This window comes from Seriola aureovittata, chromosome 15 (genome assembly GCF_021018895.1).
Source record: "Seriola aureovittata isolate HTS-2021-v1 ecotype China chromosome 15, ASM2101889v1, whole genome shotgun sequence".
Lineage (NCBI taxonomy): Eukaryota > Metazoa > Chordata > Actinopteri > Carangiformes > Carangidae > Seriola > Seriola aureovittata.
In genome coordinates, this window is record NC_079378.1 from 20,475,515 (window position 1) to 20,499,797 (window position 24,283).

At 38.6% G+C, this 24,283-nt stretch overlaps 2 protein-coding genes across 4 annotated transcripts in view; both read left to right on the forward strand.

Moving 5' to 3' along the window:
- The first annotated feature begins 1,521 nt into the window (after window positions 1-1,521).
- On the forward strand, window positions 1,522-10,638 carry vps26bl (vacuolar protein sorting 26 homolog B, like). Its single transcript, XM_056397721.1, has 6 exons — window positions 1,522-2,214; window positions 3,724-3,880; window positions 4,863-5,027; window positions 5,180-5,355; window positions 5,454-5,596; window positions 7,263-10,638. The coding sequence occupies exons 1-6, from the start codon at window positions 1,992-1,994 to the stop codon at window positions 7,398-7,400; spliced, it is 1,002 nt and encodes a 333-aa protein (XP_056253696.1). The 5' UTR covers window positions 1,522-1,991; the 3' UTR covers window positions 7,401-10,638.
- Window positions 10,639-13,365: 2,727 nt separating this feature from the next.
- arhgap32b (Rho GTPase activating protein 32b) overlaps window positions 13,366-24,283 on the forward strand; it is a 113,629-nt gene continuing 102,711 nt past the window's right edge. For all 3 annotated transcript variants that reach the window (XM_056398146.1, XM_056398147.1, XM_056398148.1), the window contains exon 1: window positions 13,366-13,799. The gene's annotated coding sequence lies outside the window, so the exon portion shown is untranslated. The remainder of the gene's footprint in view (window positions 13,800-24,283) is intronic.

Here is a 24,283-nt window from a genome sequence, read left to right on the forward strand (position 1 = left end):
GGAACATCAGCTGATTTATCACTCTAATCCTAGTATCAATAGACACTAGATAGATTCCAGTCTTTTGGGCTGCGATGGACAAACACAAACAGTAGAGCGTTACAAACAGAGTGTGGGCCGAGCACAGATGGGAGAAAATCGTACTTGACAGAAGGATGTAGCCTGTTTAGAAAATATCACAGTGTGATGTGATGAACTGACATGTTGAGAAGACATTTGTCTGAGCTACAGCTGCACCTACTGCTGTCAGCCCTACACACTGTAAATAATTGGTTTCAGCCACGTCAGGACAGATAGAAGAGCTCTGCTGAGAAAGAGTCATGGAGTGTCACCATGTGACACTCAGACGTCCCAGCATGCTGTTGTGGGACAGTCTCTATAGTGAGTCAGTGTTATGAAAGAACATTGTTACAGTTTGATTCATGCAAACTAAAAGCCTGAGGGGAGTCATTTAACTGTTGCCAAATCTGATCATAAAACTACTCACAAAGGAGGATAAGTATCTTTTTTTTTCTCAAGTCACAAGAACTAATTACACAGTTAAAATAATCAGTTCCCAGAGGAACCTCATAATGAGCACACACACACACGCACACACATTTTGAGGTAACTGTTCCTTCCTCTATAAACATAATATCTATCATATCATCATATAATATATGAATTATATTTGCTTTTCATTAAAATATAATTTTGACCAGTCAGTTTTGTATAAAACATAAATCCTGCATTGGTTCTAAGTGAAAACCGTTTTAAATTTTCAGAAGCTTTCTGTCATATCAATAATATCGAAAATTAAAATCTGGCATAAAAAGAAAAAGGATGAGGTTTTATTCTGATATGGAAATTTAAAATACTGAATAAAGACTCAAACACCTTCTGAAGCGAAGGTTTGATCCATCTCCTGTTGTGATTCAATTCTGCCCTCTAGTGGAGCAGCGATGCCATCACAGCAGTGTCAACAGTCTTCACTCATTGTGTGAGTGAGTGAAAGCTTGAATATTAATATCGATACACAGATACATTTATTGTTACTGTGACAGTTCCAGACACCAAAATTAGTTGAACTGAGTTAGTATGATGCATTAAAATTGCACATTTGACATCTTGTGCTTAAAACTATTACATCATACCAAGACTGTTCTCATGGAGTACTGTAGACTATTTATGAGAAAGCCCTATAGGCAGACTACATTTGTTTTCTTTTGGACACAGGGGCTTTCATACTCAGAAACATTTGTGTCTCAGCTTGCATATACAAACTCAGAAACAGGAGACGTCTATACACCAAGAATAATTTTGTTGTATTTTATAGATCAAGAAGTATAGTACTCTCAAAAGGCAGAGGGATTAAAAGCGCAGTGGTTCCCAGCCTATTGGGGTCAGACTCCCCCATGAGGTCCCAAAATGAATTAGAGGCGTCTCAAGATAATAAAGGTAAATATTAATAATAATGTTAACTAAAACTTATTTTCACTTTTTACATGTCTCAGATTTTTTAATGTGAGATAGTAAATATAATTTAAGGACACGCGCCAAAAAGGGTGGGAAGCACATGACAATCTGAGCACCTGACAGTCTGCGTTCCGGGTAGCAAAGTCACAAAGGCTCAATGTTTCTGGTTTCTTCCGCCTGTTGATACTGCGTTAAGAAAGTGCAGACTATCGTACCGGGAAAAGCTACCATTATTTCAAATAGTCACATTCAACCACATATATTTGTGTTAGTTTAGGAGCGATGGTAAGTTTATATGAAAAATAAAAAAAGAAAAGAAAAAGAAAAATTCGTCAGATAAATACAGCTTTGCTTCACATGACTGTCGACGCATGCGCAGTCAGCCGGTTGTAACTCGAACTCCTGAGTAATCTGGGAAGCTGTTTGCACCGTACATCTCTCGGCAACACGACAGTACTCTACCGAGTGCTGTTCTACACAACAGGAGGCGTCTTTTCCAGCAGGATTCAGTGACTGAGCCTCACTGACCAGCAGCCATGAGCTTCTTCGGGTTTGGTCAAAGTGCGGACATCGACATAGTTCTGAATGACGCCGAAACGAGAAAGAAAGCTGAGCACAAAAGCGAAGATGGTAGGAAGGACAAATATTTTCTCTTCTACGACGGAGAAACGGTGTCGGGAAAAGTCAACGTTACGCTCAAATACCCCGGAAAGAGGCTGGAGCACAACGGCATCAAGATTGAGTTTATCGGCCAGATAGGTGAGCGGCTGGCGGGCCTGCGTTTCACAGCGAGCCCGCTGACAGAAGTAGCCAAAGTCTGACAGGAGGTGTTAGGTAGCTAGCTACAGGCACTGACCACACGACCAAACACTCACTCTGTGTAGTGTATTATATTTGTCTTAATAAGTCAAGAGTGAAGCACTTTAACTTCAATGTGATGTACTGTCATAACAACTGTCAGTGTGAACCGTCGGGTCTCGTGACAGACACAGATGTAAGCTAACGTCAGCTGACACAGCGGCCATTGGCTGGCTGTCTCATTGACCTTTGACCCTTGTTGTTTGAAATGTGGGTCGTTTAGGTCAGATTAGAGCTGTAACTTTATTATTAAGAAAGAGTTTCCATTTAAAGGTCCAGATTGCACATAATACACCTAGTTACAGGTTGAGAACGAATGTTGCTGTTGTGATTATAAAACTGAATCTGAACATTACAAAAAGTCATTAAATACCCACTACATTTTCTATGCAAAACATATTATGAGCATATTATACTATTTACTAAACTTTTAATGTTGATTGTATTTGTTGTTAGTTTACTTTCTCCCTTTTGTCTTTTATGTTACTTTACATTATTGTTATAAGTACTGACACTTAACAACATGACTCTGAGTTCAAGCCTGAAATGACTCTCAGCAGTTTGTTTTGTGTTTTTCACAGGGTCCCGTAACATCAACTAGCAGCATAGTCAAAATAACACTAGATCAGCAGGAGGCTGATATTTTCAGTCTGTCTTAAAAACCAATAAGAAGAAGAGATTGATGGTTTTCAGCTATTAAAGTGCAGTATATCACATGTTATGGATCTGAATGCTTGTACAGGTTGCACCATGTCAACTAATCCCTGATTTTTAAGTGACTGGATTCTAAAACAAAGTGAGGAAGTAAACATTTAATTTAAATCTGTAATTAATTACACAGCACACACTCCTCATTCAGTCCAGCTACATTTCTTTTGCATCCTTACCCATAAATACTCTTCTAGTTTACAGTCTTTCATAATTTATTAAAATGCAGTCCGTCATAGTTGAGCTTAGTTTGGGTTAAATGCACATTTTGCAGCAATGCTAAGAAGTTCCTCTTACGTGATACTTGCTAGACACATTTTACCATGAATGCATCTTGAATGCTTCCTTGGCTGCTGCACCCCTCCCGTTCCCCTTTTACTTCTCACCAACATCTGCCTCCAAATGGATGGATTTCTTACAGCATACATAATTTTCTGTCTCAAGTGAAATTGTAAAGTACTGCAGTGAGTGTAGTATGAATGCCCAGTTATCAAATAACTGATCACTATCTGAATGGTTTTTCAGTCTAGAACAGCTGAGAGACATTGAACATTAATAGTCAAGACAAAGCTTTTACAGTCATCAGATCAAATCTCGGCTGTTTGCAGCTGTCAGCTTGAAAAGAAAAGCACAAACTCTTAATCAGAACATGTAAAGCCACTCCATTGTAGCTGCCTGATGCTATTTGTGTGTCTTTTCCAGAGCTCTACTATGACAGAGGAAACCACCATGAGTTCGTGTCTCTGGTAAAAGACTTGGCTCGGCCCGGGGAGCTCACACAGTCACAGACGTTTGACTTCGAGTTCACACATGTGGAGAAACCCTACGAGTCTTACACTGGTCAAAATGTCAAATTACGGTGAGCTCGGCTGTGTGCTCTGTGTAGTGTGCATGAGTTATCTGCAATGTATATTTGAATATACCCGTTTTTTAATTTTTTATTTGCTCCATACATAGTAGTTCATAGCGACGTTAATGTTGACAGGCAAAGGATTTCTTACTTTAGTCAAACTCAAATGAGTCTTGAATTATACGTTTCAAAGAATTCCTCCGGCATGTTCCATGTGACTGAAACAATGTCATTTCTTTATTTTCTACTTTGCCAACATTTTAGATCATGACTCCACACATTAAACAGCAGTGACTGAAAGCTTATCATCATTGTATCTCTACACATATTAACGTCGTTATGCTACTGTTAGCATGTTAAAATGCCTGTGGTGAAGTTAGCATTTAACATGCTAAAATGCTAACGTTAACATGGTAAAGAAATATTTTGACATTTTGGGAAATACACCTTATTTGTTTTCTTGTGTAGAGGTAGATGAGACCAACACCACTCTCACATTTGTCTGTTATGTGGACCACCACCCATTAAACGTCAACTTCCTGTTTTAGTAATGATTAAAATTAGATGCCATTGGACAGAGCCAGGCTAGCTGTTTCCCACTGCTTCATGATAAGCGTTTTTTAGCTTCATATTTAGACAGATATGAGAGAGGATTCAATATTCTCTGTTAACACTCAGCAAGACAGCAAATAAGTGTCTGTCCCAAAATGTTAAAGTATTCCTCTAACATGATTTGGTAACACTCAACACTAATCCTAAATATAAACTGATGAAATCCAGCCAGCCTTTCTGGCAAAATGTGACAATTGTTTCCCCACTAGTGCAAAGAATCTCACAATATGAAGTTTGTTTTTCCATTCCAGATCAGCTATTTATTTTTTCTGGTGAATTTTGAGTAGTAAAACGTCACATATTGCGCACTGGCTTCAGTGTTATAGCCTTGTTTCATAGTCATATAAGGGCTTGTCAGCTAATTTGCATTTGCTTCCAGCTACTTTCTGAGGGCGACCGTGAGCCGGAGACTGAACGACATCAGCAAAGAGCTGGACATTGTGGTTCACACACTCAGCACCTACCCTGAGCTCAACTCCTCCATCAAGATGGAAGTGGGGATCGAGGACTGTCTACACATAGAGTTTGAGTACAATAAATCAAAGTATGAGTTGTTTATACAGTAAACCACAAAAATAACTCCTCTCAGATCAGAATTGTACCTGTTCATTTTAATTGTACCTGTTTCCTTCCTAAAGGCAAGAGAGAGTAGGGAAGGAGTGTTTGGTTTTGACAGATTGTGCCATTTGCTTGCAGGTATCACCTAAAAGATGTGATTGTCGGGAAGATTTACTTTCTGCTGGTGAGGATCAAGATCAGACATATGGAGATTGATATCATCAAGCGGGAGACTACTGGCACAGGACCCAACGTCTACCATGAGAACGACACCATAGCCAAGTACGAAATCATGGATGGTGCCCCAGTCAGAGGTAATGATGAGGGTTTTTACTGTCTGTAGTGTTTCTGTTGTGTATGAGTTCATTTGTTTCATGCTTCAAATTCTGTTCTCTGACCTCTTGTGCTGCAGGAGAGTCCATCCCCATCAGGCTGTTTCTGGCAGGATATGAGATGACACCCACCATGAGGGACATTAACAAGAAGTTCTCTGTGCGGTACTACCTCAACCTGGTCCTCATCGATGAGGAGGAAAGACGCTATTTCAAACAGCAGGTACACATACTGCACTACAGCCTCACTCACACTGTGACCATTCCACCTGTTGGTGGTTCATTTAGATTTCTTGATGCTCAGATATTAAGGCTTTAATTCTATGCTTAGTTATATAATATTATAATATATGTTCTTTGTTGATTTGTTCTTGCTAATTTGAAAACTTTAAAGATATGATACACACGTTTGAATATTAAAGGGGCATTCCACAAGGTTTACTCACAAAATCCAATTGACTTGTAACGAGGAGAGAGAAATAGTTGTGTAATGTCCTCTGTGCCTCTGGAAGGAGCTTTTTGGCCTCTGTTGACCTATCTGTTTAATATACTGTTTTCTATTAAAACTATTTTTTAAATTTGTTTAAATGCTATTTTTCATCAGTTCTGTTGTGATTTATAAATTCCTTAAAAGTTGGTATATTATCAGCCCTCTCTGCATATTATACAGTTCCAACTAGAGCTGCAACAATTAATTTAATTGATTAATCGATTAACCAATTCAATGATTTAATCAATTAAATGATTAACCAAAAGAAAATAAATTTTTCAACTATTTAATCAGTTAACAATTAGTGCCAAATATTCACTGGTTCCAGCTTCTCCAGTTATATCATTGTAAATTAAAAGTTTGACATTTCAAGAAATAAATGAATCTCCTGCACGCTGAGCGTTAGATGAGAACTCAATGCCACTCTTGTGTTTGTCAATTAAATATGACGCTACTTCCAGCATCTGGTTAGCTTAGCTTTGCACAAAGACTGGAAACAGATGGAAACATGTAGCCAGGTAACAAACTCTTCCTATCATCATCTCTAAACTTCACTAATTAACATGTTATAGCTCATTTGTTCAATATGTACAAAAATCAGAGTGTTAAATTGACTCCTGGAGGTTACTGGTCCCAAGCTAAGCTAACCGGATGCTGGTGGCAGTGCCCTGAGATAACTCCTGTTGTGGTTTTGTGCTATATAAATAAAAATTTACTTCACTTGACTAATTCTCCCTGTTTTCAGTCACTGCTGCTAACCCAGCTGCTGGTTGAATCTTCATATTTAATGTACAGACAACAGGGTGTGTTGATCTCTTCATCTAATTCCCAATATGTTAAACTTTTCCTTTTTAAAATATCAGTTTTGGAACTTTGTTTGGGCAAAGTAAAAGATTTGAAGACATCACCGGAGACTCTGAAACTTTGACAGCTTTTGGACATTTTATATACTAAACTAATATATAAGAGATGATGAAATTAATATTCATTAGTTGCTAGGTGAGCAAGCAGATACATAGGATATAGGGTGCCTTATTAACCATGCATACTGTTGACCAGTAAAGTAAAACATTTATTTAAGTACAGATGAACTTGGTTGGATCAGAAATGGGCTGAACAATCTAATTACGTTGACAGTAAGAGGATTTTCTATAAATTATAACAAATACGTCTTTACTGAAAAAAAATCACAAAAATAACGGATTGTTTAAATTTGACAGCTCTAGTGGGTTTAATTTTGTTAAAGAATTTCTCTTATTCAGAAATTGAATATTTGTTAATTTATAAATCCACATTTTCACCTTCACTAACTCCTACCAAGGTAGACGTGAGAGGCCACCACTGGTACGTTCCTTTACACCATCTTGTATATCATCAGTGTTTTACTGTGATGTTGCAGGAGATCACTCTGTGGAGGAAAGGCGACATAGTGAGGAAGAGTATGTCCCACCAAGCAGTCATCGCCGCCCAGCGCTTTGAAGGCTCCTGCAATCCGGAGAAGACCCAGTCCCAGAGCAACGAGGAGGACGACAGCTAAAGCACAGCATGCACTTCACCCCTGGGCAGTGAGTGCTTGAGTGAACACGCTGCAGAAATTGTCGGAAGTGTCTGAATTCACTGCAGTGTTTTTCAGAACGTGTGTGTCAGTGTGTGTGAGTGAGTGAGAGGCTTTGAAATATGACAGTGTGTTTTACAAGGGAACAAACAGACCAGGCGAAGACAGTAGTTGCAGGCAATTCTCAGTGTATGTTTTAACCACCTTGAAGTACCAGCCGGGTGGAGTTTACCACATTAAGACTGATTAGAACTTCTCTGTCATTAAAAATTGCACAAAATTAAATTGACTTTTAAGTGCTTAACTTAATTATTTTTACATTTATTATACAGTTTTTAGAGAGGGGCAAGCTTCACCTGTTAGCTGCACTTAAATATAATTTGCAAACACTGTTTTGGCCTTTACCTTGAATTCACGTGTGTATGAATGTAGAGTCAGTGGCAGAGAGCCACCTCGGGTGTTTTTCTAACACAAGCTTTCCTTCAAACTGCTTACTCGGCTGGACAATTGCACTGTGCAGAAACTGTAGTCGCACTCTTAAGTTCATAAAAGGTTGGTAAAACTAGATCTTACTGTACATTTCTGTTTGTCTCCTCACAAGAATGTGACATTAATTCATTTGAGATTATTTTGCTGCCCTGCCCCATGCTGAGAAATGGCTCCTCTTCTTTTATTTTAATTTAAAAGTTTTCAGTTTTCATTTAAAAAAAAAAAAAAAAAATTAAGCAGTGACTCTCTAAGATTTAAAAAAAATGCTCCAAATGAAACACATTTACAGATTTGTAAAGGACAATGCTTAGAATATTTTCATACATTCCAGGGCTCTCATCCGAAATAGACATGACTACAGAGCATTTATTTTTCAACAAATTTCCATTTTTAACCAGCATTTAATGTGTTTGATGCAACAGTTGGTTGTGCGTCGGTGACAAGTAATGCCACTGCTGCTGATAACAAACGTGGCGCTTGTGACTGGTGTGGGAGTTTTCTTCCATCGTCCTTACAGTCTCTGATCGTTTGAAGCTCTGCTTTCTTATTTGCACTATAATATCATCATGGCTTTTTCTGCTCTGAGTGCTGTTTATGACCTCACTGGACTCATGACAGGGTTCAACAGTCAGACTCCACTGTCCCCGGGCATCTCTTCAAATATCATATAGACAGTATTACACCTGTATCCAGTGACAAAGCTGACATAGATGCTTGTGATTGATGTCTGTCAGTAGTCTGTCGGCTGCTGGGACGAGCTGCCTGTTGGTTAGTGAGCTTTGTGCCTAAGGGTTTATTGCCAAAACATTTCAGTGCAATACAAGAGAAGAATTGTCGATGTGTACTGCTGTGCCCTTTCGTCCCACCATCAGTTCATTCACTACAGTCACTTTTAAAGTTTATTGTAAAGATGGTTTCAAATGATCTTAATGTAGAAAAAGTGAATGTATCAGTCAGGCTACTCACTCATATTGAGAACTTCATTAAAATTCAATAACTGAAGAATCCCACACTCACAATATTTTCCAAACAAGCATAATCAGGTTTTTTCTTGCTTCTGGTCAGGCAGAGTAGATCATGGAGTTTCTCTGCCATCACTTCCTTCCTTTTATTTAGATTTTTTTTCAGTACTGAAAAAAAGAGCACGAGCACGAGCAAGAGCACACTAGTGAGTACAAAGTGTACAGCACTGAAACTGAACCCCAGCACTTAGCTTGCTGTCCTGTTGCCCTAACCCCGCAGCCTTTCGCTTGACAAGCTTATGCTGTGCGACTTTGCAAAATATATCACTGAAGATTCAGATGTTTTTATATTTCATAGTTTTCTTGGCGAAGAGGTCAGATTTTTGGTTTGTTGTCGTTGTGCTAAAGCAACATGATTGCTGTTCAGGTAACTGTTAAATATGGGCAACACCAGCCAAAGGTGTGTTGATCTGAGCCAACAGGATGTTTTCATTTAGATTCATGTAGCTGACGGAAGAGGTGACGCATGGTTCTTTCTTCTGAGGTTTTTTTTTTTTTTGACATGTTATTGATGGTGGTAGAAATCACTGCCTTGTACATCACTCTACGGCCTGTAGTTAAACTTTATTTGTATTAAGGGACTTTATGAAAATTATTGGGGTGGGCAGTGAGTTTGACTAAAAATATTAATAACCTTTTTCAATTGCGACACCCTCCTCCCTAATCTGTCAATCTTAATGTGATACTGGTACAATCAGTTTACTAATACTGCTGCTCTCTGTTTTGACCCAAGAGTTTCTAATAAAAAGTTATTATCAATGCCACTGAATTAGGGACCAGGAAGCAGCAGCTCTGTGGCTGCTGAAGGGCCTCAGCATTGTGATATTTTCCCCTCACCCACTGGGCTGGCAGGTTAGGTTGTGCTAAATATGCATTATATTACAGGTGAACTCTACATGATACTGTGCATTTAACTTCACTGTAGATCTGTTAAAGTTCAGAGTAAAGTGACAGCGACCTTTGACTGTGTGTTTAGACAATTTGAGGCAGCAGAATTATATACAGATTAAATGGAAGGACACATTTGGATGCAGATTTGTCCAAACAGGCACAAACTGACTAACTCTCCTTCATAAAAGGAGAGACTGGAGGGAAATGAGAGGAAGAGCTGAGGTCACTGATTGTTTTCCTCTGCATGTGGCAAAATGCACATCCAATTATGATCCATGGTGCACACAAACTACTTCTCAGTCTATTGAAATAAAAATCTAATCTATAAAACTCTCCCAAAAATGTAAGACCACCTCTCTCTGACCCCACCTCTCAGCCTACTAATTTTCATAAAGTCTCTAACTTGTACAGAATCTATTCTCCATTACTTCCCTGCCTATATCAGTGTACTTTATTTTGGCGGTTATCTCCAATGATACAACACTTTATCTGTTGAAGAAAAACAAGCACCATTCAAGAAAATCAAAGCAGCTTTGGAATTATATACAATATCTTTTTTGTTTCATGTGGCTGTTATTTGACTTTTTGCTGGTACTGGTACAGTCATGCAGTAGCTAAACTAACCCAGTTTGTAATTGAGAGTAAACTAAGATTAAAATAGAAAAGAATGATGAAATGTACAGTATACTATAAATGCACAATGTAAATGCAAACTCCTCTTATGTTTATGTTCTTGTCATATTTGGTCTATAAATGTTGATTTTAATCATTTTATATTCCTGTTTTACTTTGCATTAAAAGGGAGTAACTGAACAACACATTTTCTCTCTGTGTGTTAACTGCCTGACGTTGATTTGTAATCCAGCGTTTGTATGGGTAGACACTATTTTGATGATTTTTTTATGCATATTTTTACTATGTATCTCAATGATAAGTATGGCTCAGTCTTACATTTTTTACTAGAATGAGTCAGATGTGTGCTGTAAAGGAGCTGTGGCTTCATGGGGAGCTAATGTATTTGATCACTGCGTGTTTGGTCCTCCTGGCAGTGACGTGGACCATCTTAAATTCTGTTTTTCAATTTTGTTGAAATTGTTGTTTTGGATATGGCTTTGGAATTTAAATGCATCATAATTGTCCTCAGTAAATACCCAGTATAATATTCACTGCATGGAGCACATGATGACACTAGGGGGCGTCTTTGGATCAAATTTCTATATGAACCAGATTTTCAGGCCAAATCACAAACTAATTTGTTTAAGTTCAGGTCTTAGTTAAATTACACTACTCAAAGGGTGGCAGATTATGAGTCAGGAGGGGTTGTCTACACATTTGTACCCAGTGATAACCTGCAGTTGATACATCTGCCACACCGCAGCTGTAATTTAAGTCTTAAAGAAAATCCGAGTGAGGAACAGCCCTGCAGAGATTGCAAGCAAAGCTTTTTTGCCTCGGAAATAAATAAACTTGTCACTCCCAAGGCAAATCTTTTGCTTCTTTTTTGCAGAGCACAGACAGCTATAAATGTTCCCAATGTAGCCCTTGCAGTTGAGTACAATCAGTAGGAATGATACTGTGGCATGTTATTAGGTGATGAATCTCGATATCCAGGAAAAATGTCTGTATGTGAAAGAAAACCTTGGTGTTAAAGAAAAAGATGTTCCTTGAATGAATACAGAGTGAAGGTCCTATTGTGTGGTGGCACATCTGTCACAGTAAGCTTCATTTGAAATTCCTTACGCTCAACAGACAGGACAATTGTATAGTGGTACGAGAAAAGACAGACATCAGCAGAGATGTTCAACCATGTTCACGACACAGACGCATCAACTGCCACTTCAGCCGTGTGGAAAGCGGCTGAAAAAGAATCTTTCCCATGTAACTTTTCATCCTCACATGGCTCATTGCAGTAATTACACACAACTGTCCAAAACTGAGTGCATATCTTCCAGAGTGCAGCATTTTCAGCACAAAATGATCTCCGTTAGTCTCTGTCCTTCTACTGCAGCTCAACAGAGAAATTTGCACTGAGACGACTGTAACTTTGGAAGATATCCATTTGATATGATTAACGCAGACTACAGCTTATTCAAATGAAAAGCATGATTCATGCCATCATGATGTGACTGACTTTATATATGTGTATGAACTGAAAAAAGTGCATATTGTAAGTGCAATACTGTGCTGTATTGTCCTGTCAGCTGATGTCTATGCGGCTAAGTAGCTGCTGTAGATGTATGTAACTGAAAGGTAACTTGTAACTCTTGTGACTGCAGTCAAGCATACAGATGCAGAGAAACCTTTGCTGGCTAATATTCGACTGGTGGCCTCAAGTCATAAAAGTTCTTCACTGACATCCCCAGGCTGAGGCTATCTGTCACTGAAGCCTGCGAGGTGGAAAGTGAATTATAACAGGCCTGGGATCGTCTGTCTGAGAAGAGCAGGAGCAAGGAGATGAGATTGGGTGACCAGGCCACTTGAACTGCCTTATCTGCCAAACACACTGCAGATTCACTTGACTAGCTGCATACTGCATTTCACAGCCAGTAAGTAGTCCCACAATTAGGTTATAATGCCTAAAAATGACAAATAACATATCTGTAAGTGATGACAAGACCTGCACAAAGATGTGTTTTGGACCAGGCCTGTGTGCATCACTGTTTCATATCATTGATAATCAGAAACATCTTGCATGACATGGTCTTGAAATGATTTTCTGTGTACGATACAGCCTCTGTTCAGTTTCTAGTGAGAGATATTTTAGAGAAAGACACCTTGTTCCAAACAGCACCGGTGCTGGCTAAAAGTAAGACACAAGGGCAGCTGTGTGCTGAACTCTGAGTCCTTCTCTGAAGTGAAGCACATTGCTCTCAGAGGTTATATGCCTTTTTGCAGCATCTGTGTGTGCATGTGACTGAAACAGCTCAAAATCCTCTCACTTCCCTCAAAAGATTTCATAACAAACTGACAGTGTTGACTCTGATGTCTCTAGGGTTAACTGACATTTTGTTTTGTGAGTTTTTAGTGTCAAAATGAATTGTTAAATACGTCGTCATGCAACAACAACACATTGTTCATATCTGTGCTGCATTTGGCTGGTTATTGACCATCATTGACCACCACATCTCATATGTTTATGCTCATACAACACTGCTTTTGATTTAGATTAAAAATAATTTTAAAGGTCCATTTGTTGGCCACACCGAAATCAATGGCTTGCCATTCACCATTGAATTTTTAAAAAGCCATTTGTTTATCTTGGTTTTAGTTAGCAATGTCAAAACACACCCTCATTAACAAAAAGTAATAATGTTGCGCTGAGAAAATGATCGTAAGATCTTTTATGTTGCAGCAGCACCATGAATGGAAGAAAATTGCTCTTCAGCTGAGTCATTGTGCGATTTTAAAAGTCTCAAATATCATAATTCATTGTTTTCTCAGTGTTTGACTCGGCCGTTTACGACATTTCCGACAGCACTTGAAGGCGGCACAGAGATAGCGCTGCTCCTCCGCTGTAGTCGTTATCCAGTCCGAGGTGTGCTCTCCATTGAGTCGCACACGGAGGAGCCTCTTTACAAGTTTAAACCTGGAAATCTCGCCCTGTGGCTCCAGAGAAAGACGACTTTAGTCAGACTTTTGTTTCGACAGAGAAGGAATCTTGTGTGAAGATGGTAGTTTTTATTTTTCCCACAGCAACTGACTGAACGCTGCCCGCGAGCGTTGTTGTCCCGGGGGAGCCTTTTTTGTTTGGGGTTAACCTAACTGTGAACACGACCACCGGCGCACTTTCCCTCCGTTTTGGACAGTAATTGAAAAATATCCTGAAATACTTTGAGCCTGACGTGTTTGAGTTCGCGGGGAGAAGCTGTGATGAGGAGGGAATGTAACAGCAGTGAAGCGCCAGACGGAGACAGCGAAAGCTAAGCTCATCTCGCGACCAACGGTGGTCAACAACCGCAGCCTCGACCACAAAACACAGGTACTTTAACTTTAACTTAGCGCGTTAATGCTCGTGGTTTGTGCTTTGTCTTCTTTCCTATTACTTTGCTTGATAACGATATGTGGAGCTCTTCTTGGTGTTTAGTGGCCAGACAGTGTGAATTGTCTAACGTTAGACGGCGCGCATGTGTGTATTGTGTGTGTGTGAAGGGGGTATTGACCAAAGCGAGAGTGGTGTCTCCCCAGCTAGTCTTGGCTTGCATGGAGTTGGCTAATCCCCCCATAGTGAGAAAGTGATATGCAGAACTCCATTCAAAAATGGGCCAATTTAACTCTGCTTTGATTTTAGCGACCCTCTTACAAAATACATATAGGCTAACAATAGTATTTCAATAATATCGAGTATTTTGTAATCGCCAAACATGAAAACTATCCTGCTGAATTATTCTGTCTGGTATTGAAAGTTTAATAAAAAAAAAAAGATTTTCTATTCATAATCCGCTTGATTAATCAGTTTAAATAAAAAAACAAAACAAAACATGAAACTGCTATATTTTTTTAACAGAGTCTGGTTTATGCTGTTCTTCACACATGACAAATGCATATGTGAGGGTACCCGGTTTTGTTTCAGATCTGGCTGCAAACGGTTATCTACTGAATGCCGTATTACTTAAAAAAAAAAAAAAAAAAAATCTCCAACATTAGCAGCTTCACTGACACTGGGCTCCACTGCCTCTGAGATAAGAAGTGGTCTAGTTTTTCCATTTGGCATTCTCTTTTTAAAATGATTATAATTGAACTGTTGAATCCTAAATTAGCTGCTCTGCATGAGGGAGTGTCTGAAAGCTGCCCACTCCCTCACATGTTATTTGATCTGCATCTCCAGTGCTCTTCTGATGCTTCATTCCCTGTATTAGATTACGATTTAATCAGATATGCATGGAGGCCTTTAATCCTTCTTTAACAAGGCAAACCAGCTGCACACAGGGAGGAATCAGCGTTACACTCATAATTCATATTCAAGCTACTACACTGCTACACAATTGAGCATCTCCAGTGAAACATTTGGGTGGTGTGCACCTTGCTCAGGGCCACTCTGAGCAGAGCACATTTTATTTTTGTCCCATGTGTGACATTTCTTGGTCAGCATGACTAATTGTACAGTAACACGCCTCTAAAACCGATTACACTGCAACATCACTTGGGTGGAACAGTTTACAAGTCATGGTTTGTTATGTAGTCTGCTGTCAGGGTCACAGTTCAGTGCAGCGGGAGAAAATATACCTGCACCAGGTGGCTTCTTTTTTTTTTTTAGGGTTAGTGTAGAGTGTGTGTGTATTTGTTAAAACAAACACTAACGTCTGCATTTGTACAACTGTACTAACATTCCTAGCATTTTGGTGGTTGATGTTACTCCTCTAGTTTGTTGTAGTTTCTTATATGAAGAAATTACACTCTACCGGCTTTCAATTTAACCAACTTAATCTCACCCGGGTGTTTACAAGATCTGTCATTTTGGACCAAAATATTTAAAAAGTAGTTATATTGAATTGATTTTTCACACATTTCACACAAAGAAACAGACAAGAACAGCAATAAGAATCAAACAAAAACAAAAAAAAAACATGCAAGCCTCAGTGCAAAGTGGTGCTGTGAATTTCCTTTTTTCTAAGAGTAATTTACTAATTAAGCCACATGGAGCAGTGGACTAACCTGTTCTTTAGCAGCAGCTGATTCTTTTAAATGAAATCGGATATTACAGTGTGGAGACCTTTTACCAAGTGGGACATCAATCATTATGAATCAGCACCAGTCTGTGTTGACCATATAAATTTCAGGCTGTGTGTCTTTGGGTTGCACAGTTATCATAACAACCAGTTTTGATGTAAATTATCCATAATTTCTTTTGCGTCAGTCTTGCATTTACACCTTCCAATGAGCACTTCTTTTGTTGCCGTTTGAGAATAATGGCCTTTATTTGGAGATTTAGACCACGATTCACCTACAATGATGCTGTAATTGCAATTCTAAGTATTGTGCTCTTAGCTGACACAGCATCAAAGCCAGATGATTCATTTTCTTTGTTCTTAGATATTTTTTTTTTATAGCTGAGGAGCGCAATAGATAAAATAGAGAAGTATGAGTTGCTCATCAAATGACACATTTTGGATTATTTTATCGAACTAAACAACTCCCCCTTTTCACCTGATATTTAAACGGTAGCATTTATATTTAAACCACTTAAAAAAAGAACTTTGAAGCTGCCTTGTCTTCAGGCTCATAGAGGCCAGTGAACCAGGTGATTAGTGCCAACAAAACAGCTCTTTACATCTCTGTGTATAGAAAATAACACTGGCCTATTTTTAAGGGCCAGTTCAGATCTGAACATAGAAGCAATATGAAGGAGCTGACCTCGTCTCAACAGCTCATTTACCTATAGTCTCTGACTGTATCAGCCATCTTTGTGAACACAGACATGAGTATAAATGCAAGTTTATTTGGCATTAAAATACTCGTTCATGTTCTTATAATGTGATGAATTTGCTCATCACAAATTCATCACATTATAAGAACATGAGTTTGTTGTTTGTTGATCAGTTCGACCAGGTCAACAAATCAGGTCTGTACAGGATGAGGAGGGGGCGCATTGGTACTTCATAAAATAGTGAAATACCAGAATATTTAAAAAGTAGTTATATTGAATTGATTTTCCACACATTTCACACAAAGAAACAGACAAGAACAGCAATAAGAATCAAACAAAAACAAAAAAAAACATGCAGCAATCATGACCAAAGGAAGAGAAACACAGCATTTAACAAAGAACCAGAACAAAAACACATTAGACAAAGAAATGAAAAAAATAAAACCACTCCGCAGCACACAGCAATAATGACGCACACAGCAACAGTGACTGTCCATCCTGATGTCCAAGAAAGATTCCTACACTTTTCCAGATTTGCCTGCCCTTCCTCATTGTTTGTGGCCACAGTTAGAACGAGAGATTTTCCTAACAAGACTGTAAATGTGACCAAGGTAAGGTACTAGATGGAAGCAAATGAGCAAAGCTATAATTCTGCTGTTACAAGTTCTGACAGCCAGCTGCAGCTGAGAAAACAACACGCTCTGTGGTGCAATAGATAAGACTCAAACCATTTCAGATTTACTGCGATGGAAACTTCAGGATTAGCCGTATCTTAACAGGCAGAGGCTACAACAAGTATTTGTGGTTGCTCGTGGCTGATGCAGATCTTGGAGACTGCAGCACATTTGTCAGTTTAGTTAAGCTTTTGTATTGGAGTCTGAGCTAAGGTTTTGTGTTAGTGGACAAGTTAATACACGATAAAGGAAGAGGCAGGAAAAGTAAAACAATTCAGGCTCTAGTAGTGAAAAAGATAAGCAGAGAAGCAGTCTGCATAAAGTGGTCTGGGTCACATCCACTTTGGCTATGTGTTTCAGTACGAAGTCAGTAGGGTAGTGAAAACCTATTGTATATATTAAAATTCTCCCACAGTAATTTTTTTGCCATGTTTTTTGAATTGGCTATACTGGTTGACAGACAGTCATGTTCCCCAGAGAATTTATATTTATGACTTTGGTGATCCCCTGATTTTTTTTTTTTCTTTTTTTCTAACTGGCAGATTAACATTTAATAACTTAAATAGTTATTATCTTGACTAATTATTTGGTCATTAAACGACAAAGAAATCCTCCATCCATCTGGAGTGGTATTTTGATTCATTGATTATCAAAATAGTTGAATCTTATCAAATTGTTTCAGCTCCGCTGTGGTTTACAGTAATAATAATAATAATAATAATGATGATGATGATAATATATAACACTTTTCCACTTTTTAAAAAAAATATAACGCATTGTGGGAAAGTAAAACACAACCACAAATTAAACATTTATAAAAAGCTTTTGGATAAAAGAATGTTTTAAGAAGAGTTTTGACAGACACTAATGATGCTCCCTGTCTGATCGCAGACTTCCACAGTTCTAACAGAAAAGGCCGATCACCCTCAGTCACCAACCAAGACCTAGGAATAACCAGCGGAGCTCCAACCACTGATCTAAGTGAATGCCCAGGCACATATGGGGTTAATAAGTTCTTGATATGATTATTAAATTGTGACCAAATACCTGCAAAACTAATGACAGTAACATGACATCTATAGTTTATGCTTAGTGCTCATTAGCAAATTGTTGCCTGCTAACATGCTAAGCTAAGATGGTGAACATGGTAAACATTATATCTGCTAAACATCAGCATGTTATGTTTGTCATTGTGAGTATGTTGAATGTCAGCATGCTTGTGTTAGTATTTAGTTCAAGGCACCACTGTGCCGTCAGGTGCGGTTATGCTAGAAAAGACCTTGTTTGTATAATGTGTTGTCTGACTGCATCAAGAGTAGTCTGAGAGGGTTGAAGAAGCTGTTCATGGCTAGCATGTGGTCTCACTCCAGTGATCTTGACCTTTTTTTTTTTTTAAACAATAGTCATCTGTCCTGGATGAAGCCTATTGCTTTACCTCTGGCAGAGATCAATAATTAGTGTCTTTTTGTTTGTGTTGTTGTATCTGGACACATTTATGAAGAAAAACTGATGCTGGATGCCAGTTTTTTTGTGTTGATGTGCTGTTTTGTGGTTGTTGCGTCAGGTGTGGGGCGAGTTCCTACTGGTAAATACTCTGTTGTCATTTTACTTTTGCAACCCGGATCCTACCTGAGCATCATATAATGATTAGTCATACTGTTGATACAGGTTACAGGTAACTTATGAAGGGCCTCAAATCACCCTATAATAAAGCTCAGTCTTGGTTTGTTTTCACATCAGTAGCTTTTTATATACAGTTATTTACATTAGAAAGGCAATAATAAAGGCACATCAGGTTTGTCCAAAATAAATGGTAAAACAAATCCTAAAAGAATGACCTCTTACAGACAGGACTGTCTATTTTGAGACTATAATTAATTCAGAAGCGTTCATTTAAATCAAATAAAATTCAGAACGGTGTGCAGACTGTCTGTCCTCTTTCTCCTGTTACGCAACCAACTGCTTTCCTTTGTTGTCTTCTTGTGTACATGAAACCTCCTGCGCTCTCAAAGGTCTCCTTGTTTGTCTCCATCCTCAGCGGCCACGCACAAAGCCAGACTTGACCTCTGACCCCAGACTTAGATACTGACGCATTGTACGGGCGCCAAGCATCCATTGTGATCCCTTTCCTCATGTTCATTAATTATGTATAATGCATACGCTCCGCTCCTCAGGCCTTGTCCCACGCATACACTGAGCCGCACACTTTCCGTTCTGGTGTGAAAAAGCATCTCGCTCCGAGCTTGGTGCGGAGTTGTAGCCCTCTGAGGATGCCGTGACATTCCCAAAGGAGATTCCATTCCCCCGTAAACAATCCTGGCATTGACATAGCCGCTGATTAGCGAGTTGCCAGGGTATTCCCACAATGGCCCAGCGGAGGATAATGAGATCAGATCGACAAAATGGAGCTCCCATTCAGGACGTTGTTGGCAGCAAGTTGTGTGAAACTATTTGGAAGGATTTAGAAGAGCCATGTAGCTGAGAGTTTAGCTTGCTGTCTTACTAAAAGTGTGGAAATTCACAGATTGTTGTGACAAGGTGCTGAAAGCATCCAGTAAGCACTGGGAGCTGCCAGAGCGACTTGTACCTGAGCTCAGAGATTTGTCTCCTATGTTTTCTGTCAGCATTTTTCTGGCTTTTTTTCTGGAGCTGTTGGGAGCAAGCTGATGCTGAAAATGTGGCGCCGCAGATGTGTTTAGCCTCAGTTTCCAGTCTTTGGCTGTGTTCATTCTCACAGAAATTCTGCTCTGCGTTAAAACTGTGAAATATGAGCCACAAAGTTCAGTTGGAGAAACAGATTTATGTCATCATCATGGCGTCAGCTGTATTGTCTCTCATCGTGACGACCTCGGGGTAAACCGCAGAAATACAGTGTTCACGTTACAGAGTAATCCACCAGGAATGTGTGACTGGCTAAAGCAACGCCTCGCTGGGTGACGTCATGTTGCATTGCAGAAAAAGTTGAACCAGAGTCAATGTTTTTGCTGCATCGTTTTGGACAATCCCCCCCTATGATGCCGCTCCTACTGCATCAGCACACTTTTCCCATTCTTCTGTCTGAGACTGGCTTTGTTATTTCACGCAGAGTGAAAGTCTGTTTGAACACCGCCAAGCTCTATTTTTCTGATGAACAGGATACATAAACAGAAATTGGATTGATCCTCAAGTGGAAATTGGGTCATTGCAGAGCAGAACGAAGCCAAAGGAAAAAAAAAAAAGAGTAAGAGACATAAATAAAATAGAATGAAGTGAAAGATGAAGAGATACAACAGAAAGAATAATAAATAAAACACACTTGGAAATCCTCAATTAAAAATTAAGTCTGTACGGTAATTTCTGGTCATTTTGATCAACATTTAAGCATGTCATGGCCCCTAATTTCACATAATGACAAATCAGGACGTAGCTCTTCTTTGTGGTCAAACTTATTATGAAGAATTATACTATTATCTTTCTAGTTTTTTAAGTACACATTCACAAATGTTTCTAATTGACTGTCTAAATCCTCATCCCAAAACAGCTTAGCAGCTGTAATGAGACCCAGCAGACCTGTCGAGCTTTGGATTTCCCTGCAGGTTGAAGCGATGCACATGGAGCTGTATAAACACACTCTCTTTATTAAGACTTTTTGAAATCGCTTTTTCAAAACAAAAGTGCAAAAAAACAAACATGTAAACAGTGGATGAAGCAGTGTGTTTATGAGCTCTAATGTCAACTGCAAACATTAGCATATCTGGCTAACTAGCTTAGTACACACAGTATTAACCTAACCCAGCATCACTGCCAAGAAGCATAAGCATCAGCCAACAACATTATTACATTACTACACTATTATTTGGGGCTGCAAGTAACACTTAACTTTATGCCCCCCTATTTAGCATTTATAGTTAATATATAAACATGTAGTCAACAAGAAACTACAATTTAGTTGGAAACAGATATGTGTTTTTGTTATTAATATATTTGTAAACAACTCTAACGCATCTTGTGGACACCCATTGGTGGAGGGTGCTGGAGGGTGAATGACGATAATAATATGAAATATGTGTTAATGAGAGATATTTGACAAATATTCTGCATTAATTAACAACATAAAATGTCCTTATATCTACTTATAACTACATTTTAGTATGTTACAAACCATTTATTCAAATGTTTTTAAAATGCTAAATAGGGGCAATAAAAGGAAAGTTTTACTGGTGTATGGGTTACATTACGAAAAGCTTTTATACAGTAAAAATATGAAACAAAGAACCTGTTGTTTCAAAAATGAATAATAATTTTGATGGTAAATCTGCCACCATCATCATTGTGTTGTATCTGGTGCAGTGTTTATGTCAGAGTCTCTGCTTATGAGTTCATGTGGTGATGCCACGGCTGTTAATTATTGTTACACTTGTTAAAATGTGTGTCTTAGCGGCCATGATGTCCTGGGTTCATGGCCAGCCAGTGATCTTTGTCACATTTGATCCATCCCCTCTCTCTTCAGTGTCTTTCTCTACCTACAGCTCTCTGAAGGAAGGCTATAATATAATATATATAGTCTAAAATGCATTTTTAAAGTCATGCCAGGATTTAAATGACATGACATATTTCTCATATATTTGTATGTAGATGCATTGTTTATAGTTTGTAATATATTATTTATGCCTGTAGCCTAATCCATGAATCTTTGCCAAACTGCTATAATCTATACACAGTGAAAAACAGGCATTCAGCTGTCACTGTGAGAAGTGGCATATTCATGCTGCCCCATTGTTCAATAATTAGTTGTCTATGTTGTGTTCTCCTGGATAAATCTCACACAAGTACATAACTTTATTTTTTATACACAGTCCCCACAGTAGACTATAGCCCATTTTCTTTCCCTCCTTTTACATTATCTGAGAGCATGACTTGACTTTTTAAGTCAGCACACCTATTCTGCAAATTTTCACAGTGGCCAAGATAAAGGTCAGAGAAATGGCTCCTGAGTTAAACTTTAAACCCTTTGTGTTTGGTCTGTGCAGTATCTTTTAGTGCTATAAAAATTGGCCAAAAATGAGCTTTGAAAAAAAAACACACAGGTTTGAACCATTCGAATATCTATTTATGTGAATTATAATGATTATGAAGAGGTCAAACCAGTACAATAAGAGACATAACTACTTGTACAGGCGCTCATATTTTTGTGATGTGTTGCCAGTGCTGGAATACTAGGCTAGGCTAACTGTAGCTGTTGTATTCATAGCTTGAATACAACTTTATCTTGAGGTTCCACAAATTTGTCATTTACTGATTTAAAAATGTGAGGTATTTCCAAACATGGGCTTTTTAGTTAGGTTGTGAACTCTCTACTGTCATTACTCCATGGTTGTTGCTGAATTATTTGCTTGTTTCAGCTTGACCTACATTTCATTTTTAATCGGTGGAAGTGACGTTGAGTGATTCCTGTCCATCATGCAGTGCATGCAATCGAATTTAGAGAATTTGTTGAAAGCGCTAGTACCTTTTATCCTGAATTTGAGTGTGTTGACAAGCTATTCTTCATTTTTTTTGTCTTATTTTGGCAATCAAATCCAAAGTTCATTTATTTAGTATTTTGGAAGAATGAGATATAGACCACGTTCGTTAAGAAGATTTAGTAGACAGTTTCACTCTTATCATGTGTCCTTGTCATGTCCTCTCTCCATGTGCTCTTCTTGTTTTGTTCATGCTGTAGCCTGATTTAATATTTTCCAGGACAAGCTCCTGTGCTCCAGGATGCTCTAAACCCCCGGGCCGTCACACACCAAAGGCCTAGTGGGGCAAAACATCCCCTAAAGCAGAGTTGTCTAGTGGGTCACAATTGTATGTTCACTGAGAGCGTTAGTTGGACACCCGCTTTCATCCTTTCTCATTCCACTAATTAGGTTGATGGGTGTCATGTTGTCTATGTGTATTAAGGTCAGATTCACCTATTGCATTGTAACAAGACGCTGGTCAATATCTTATTTGTAAATCCATGGTGTTTCCAAAGTCAATGAATAATCGTGTTAAATAATCGTGATCTCAATATTGATCAAAATAATGGTGATTATGATTTTTGCCATAATCGAGCAGCCCTAGATGAAGGGAAATTTAAGATGTCTGAATAGATACTTAGTTGTTGTGCTCTATTTAATACATTTGAAAAGTATTAACGGAAAAAATGTGTCTGTGAATATGTCCTGTTTATTTTTCTGTCAGAGCAGATTCAGATTCAATTTTGTCTTCGTAGAATGTCACAATGTGCTTGTCCTTGATATTGTATGTGCTGAGCTGCTAAATGAAAAGCTCTGTTCCTCCTCTTTGACACCTGGAAGGCTTTAAAAAATGTGTATTTGTTAAGAAGTTTGAGATTTATTCAGTGCAATTTAAGGAAAAGAGGCTCAGAAAGTTATGATGGATATATACAGGTTTTTTCTGACCATTATAAAACTCCAGCGCAGCTGAAGGAATGAAAAAAACCATGCTGAGTATTCTTCACTCTTTTCACTGTGCATATAAAGATTAAAGCATTAGTCTGACTATAAAATGGTATTTTTTGTGGAAATGAGATTTGAAAAGTGGGGATCATCTTATATTTAAGGACTAGAAAATTACATGTTCATTGCATCAGATATTATTTGCAAATGGAGTAGGACCCCCCCCCCCCCCCAGCAAAGATTTTCCTGGTCGATTGGTAACCGTTAGTTCAAATCATTACTCAGTATTGCCACAGCATCACAGCTTTTGTGGGATTATTCTCCTTTATCTCTGAGGAGAAAACTTTTTTTGCTGGTGCCTCACCCTCCTTTTTGAAGGTTGGCTTACTGCTTGTAAATGTCGCCACATCGCTTTTAATAAGCCTATTAGGTAGAAGCAGACTGGTGGCAAGTGAAGTTACCCGCATTCCGTGAAGACCCACCCCTACTCTGCCTCTGTTTGACTCTGATTGGTTAGATAGGTTCAGTTAGAAAATGTCAGGCTCAGACACAGGCAATTGGCAGAAGCAGAGTGTCTGTAAATCGAAATGTGGTAGACGCTCTCAAGATAGTGTTTAGAAAATCTACCCACATTTGGCGCTTGGCAGGTGTTAATTTCAGACCCTGGCGATCAGTCACGAATATGTGACTTCAGTTACTTCATCAGTGAGCATGGTTGTTTCACTCTCGCTAATGTCTGAGTGTTCTGTGAAAAACAAGCTGTTCTTTTGTTTTTTTATAAACAGGGAAATGATAATGGTTCAGTATGATTTGAACCTTTGATCATTTCAATAATTTTTCCAGAAACCCAGAGAAAACCCAGAGAAAACCCAGACATCTTTGAATGAGAGTGGGATAAATTGTATTCACATTATTGTGTTATTATAGTAAGGACAATAGAAATGGCAGGGTGAACTAAAGGTGTGTTGTTGGGGGGTAACTCTATACTGATCTTCTGATT

What these genes read in the sequence shown, in the direction of transcription:
- vps26bl (XM_056397721.1), top strand. Translation starts at nt 1,992, where the DNA reads ATGAGCTTCTTCGGGTTTGGTCAAAGTGCGGACATCGACATAGTTCTG. An exon ending in TGAGTTTATCGGCCAGATAG is followed by an intron (nt 2,215 to 3,723) that starts GTGAGCGGCTGG and finishes TGTCTTTTCCAG; the next exon opens with AGCTCTACTATGACAGAGGA. An exon ending in GGATGGTGCCCCAGTCAGAG is followed by an intron (nt 5,356 to 5,453) that starts GTAATGATGAGG and finishes CTTGTGCTGCAG; the next exon opens with GAGAGTCCATCCCCATCAGG.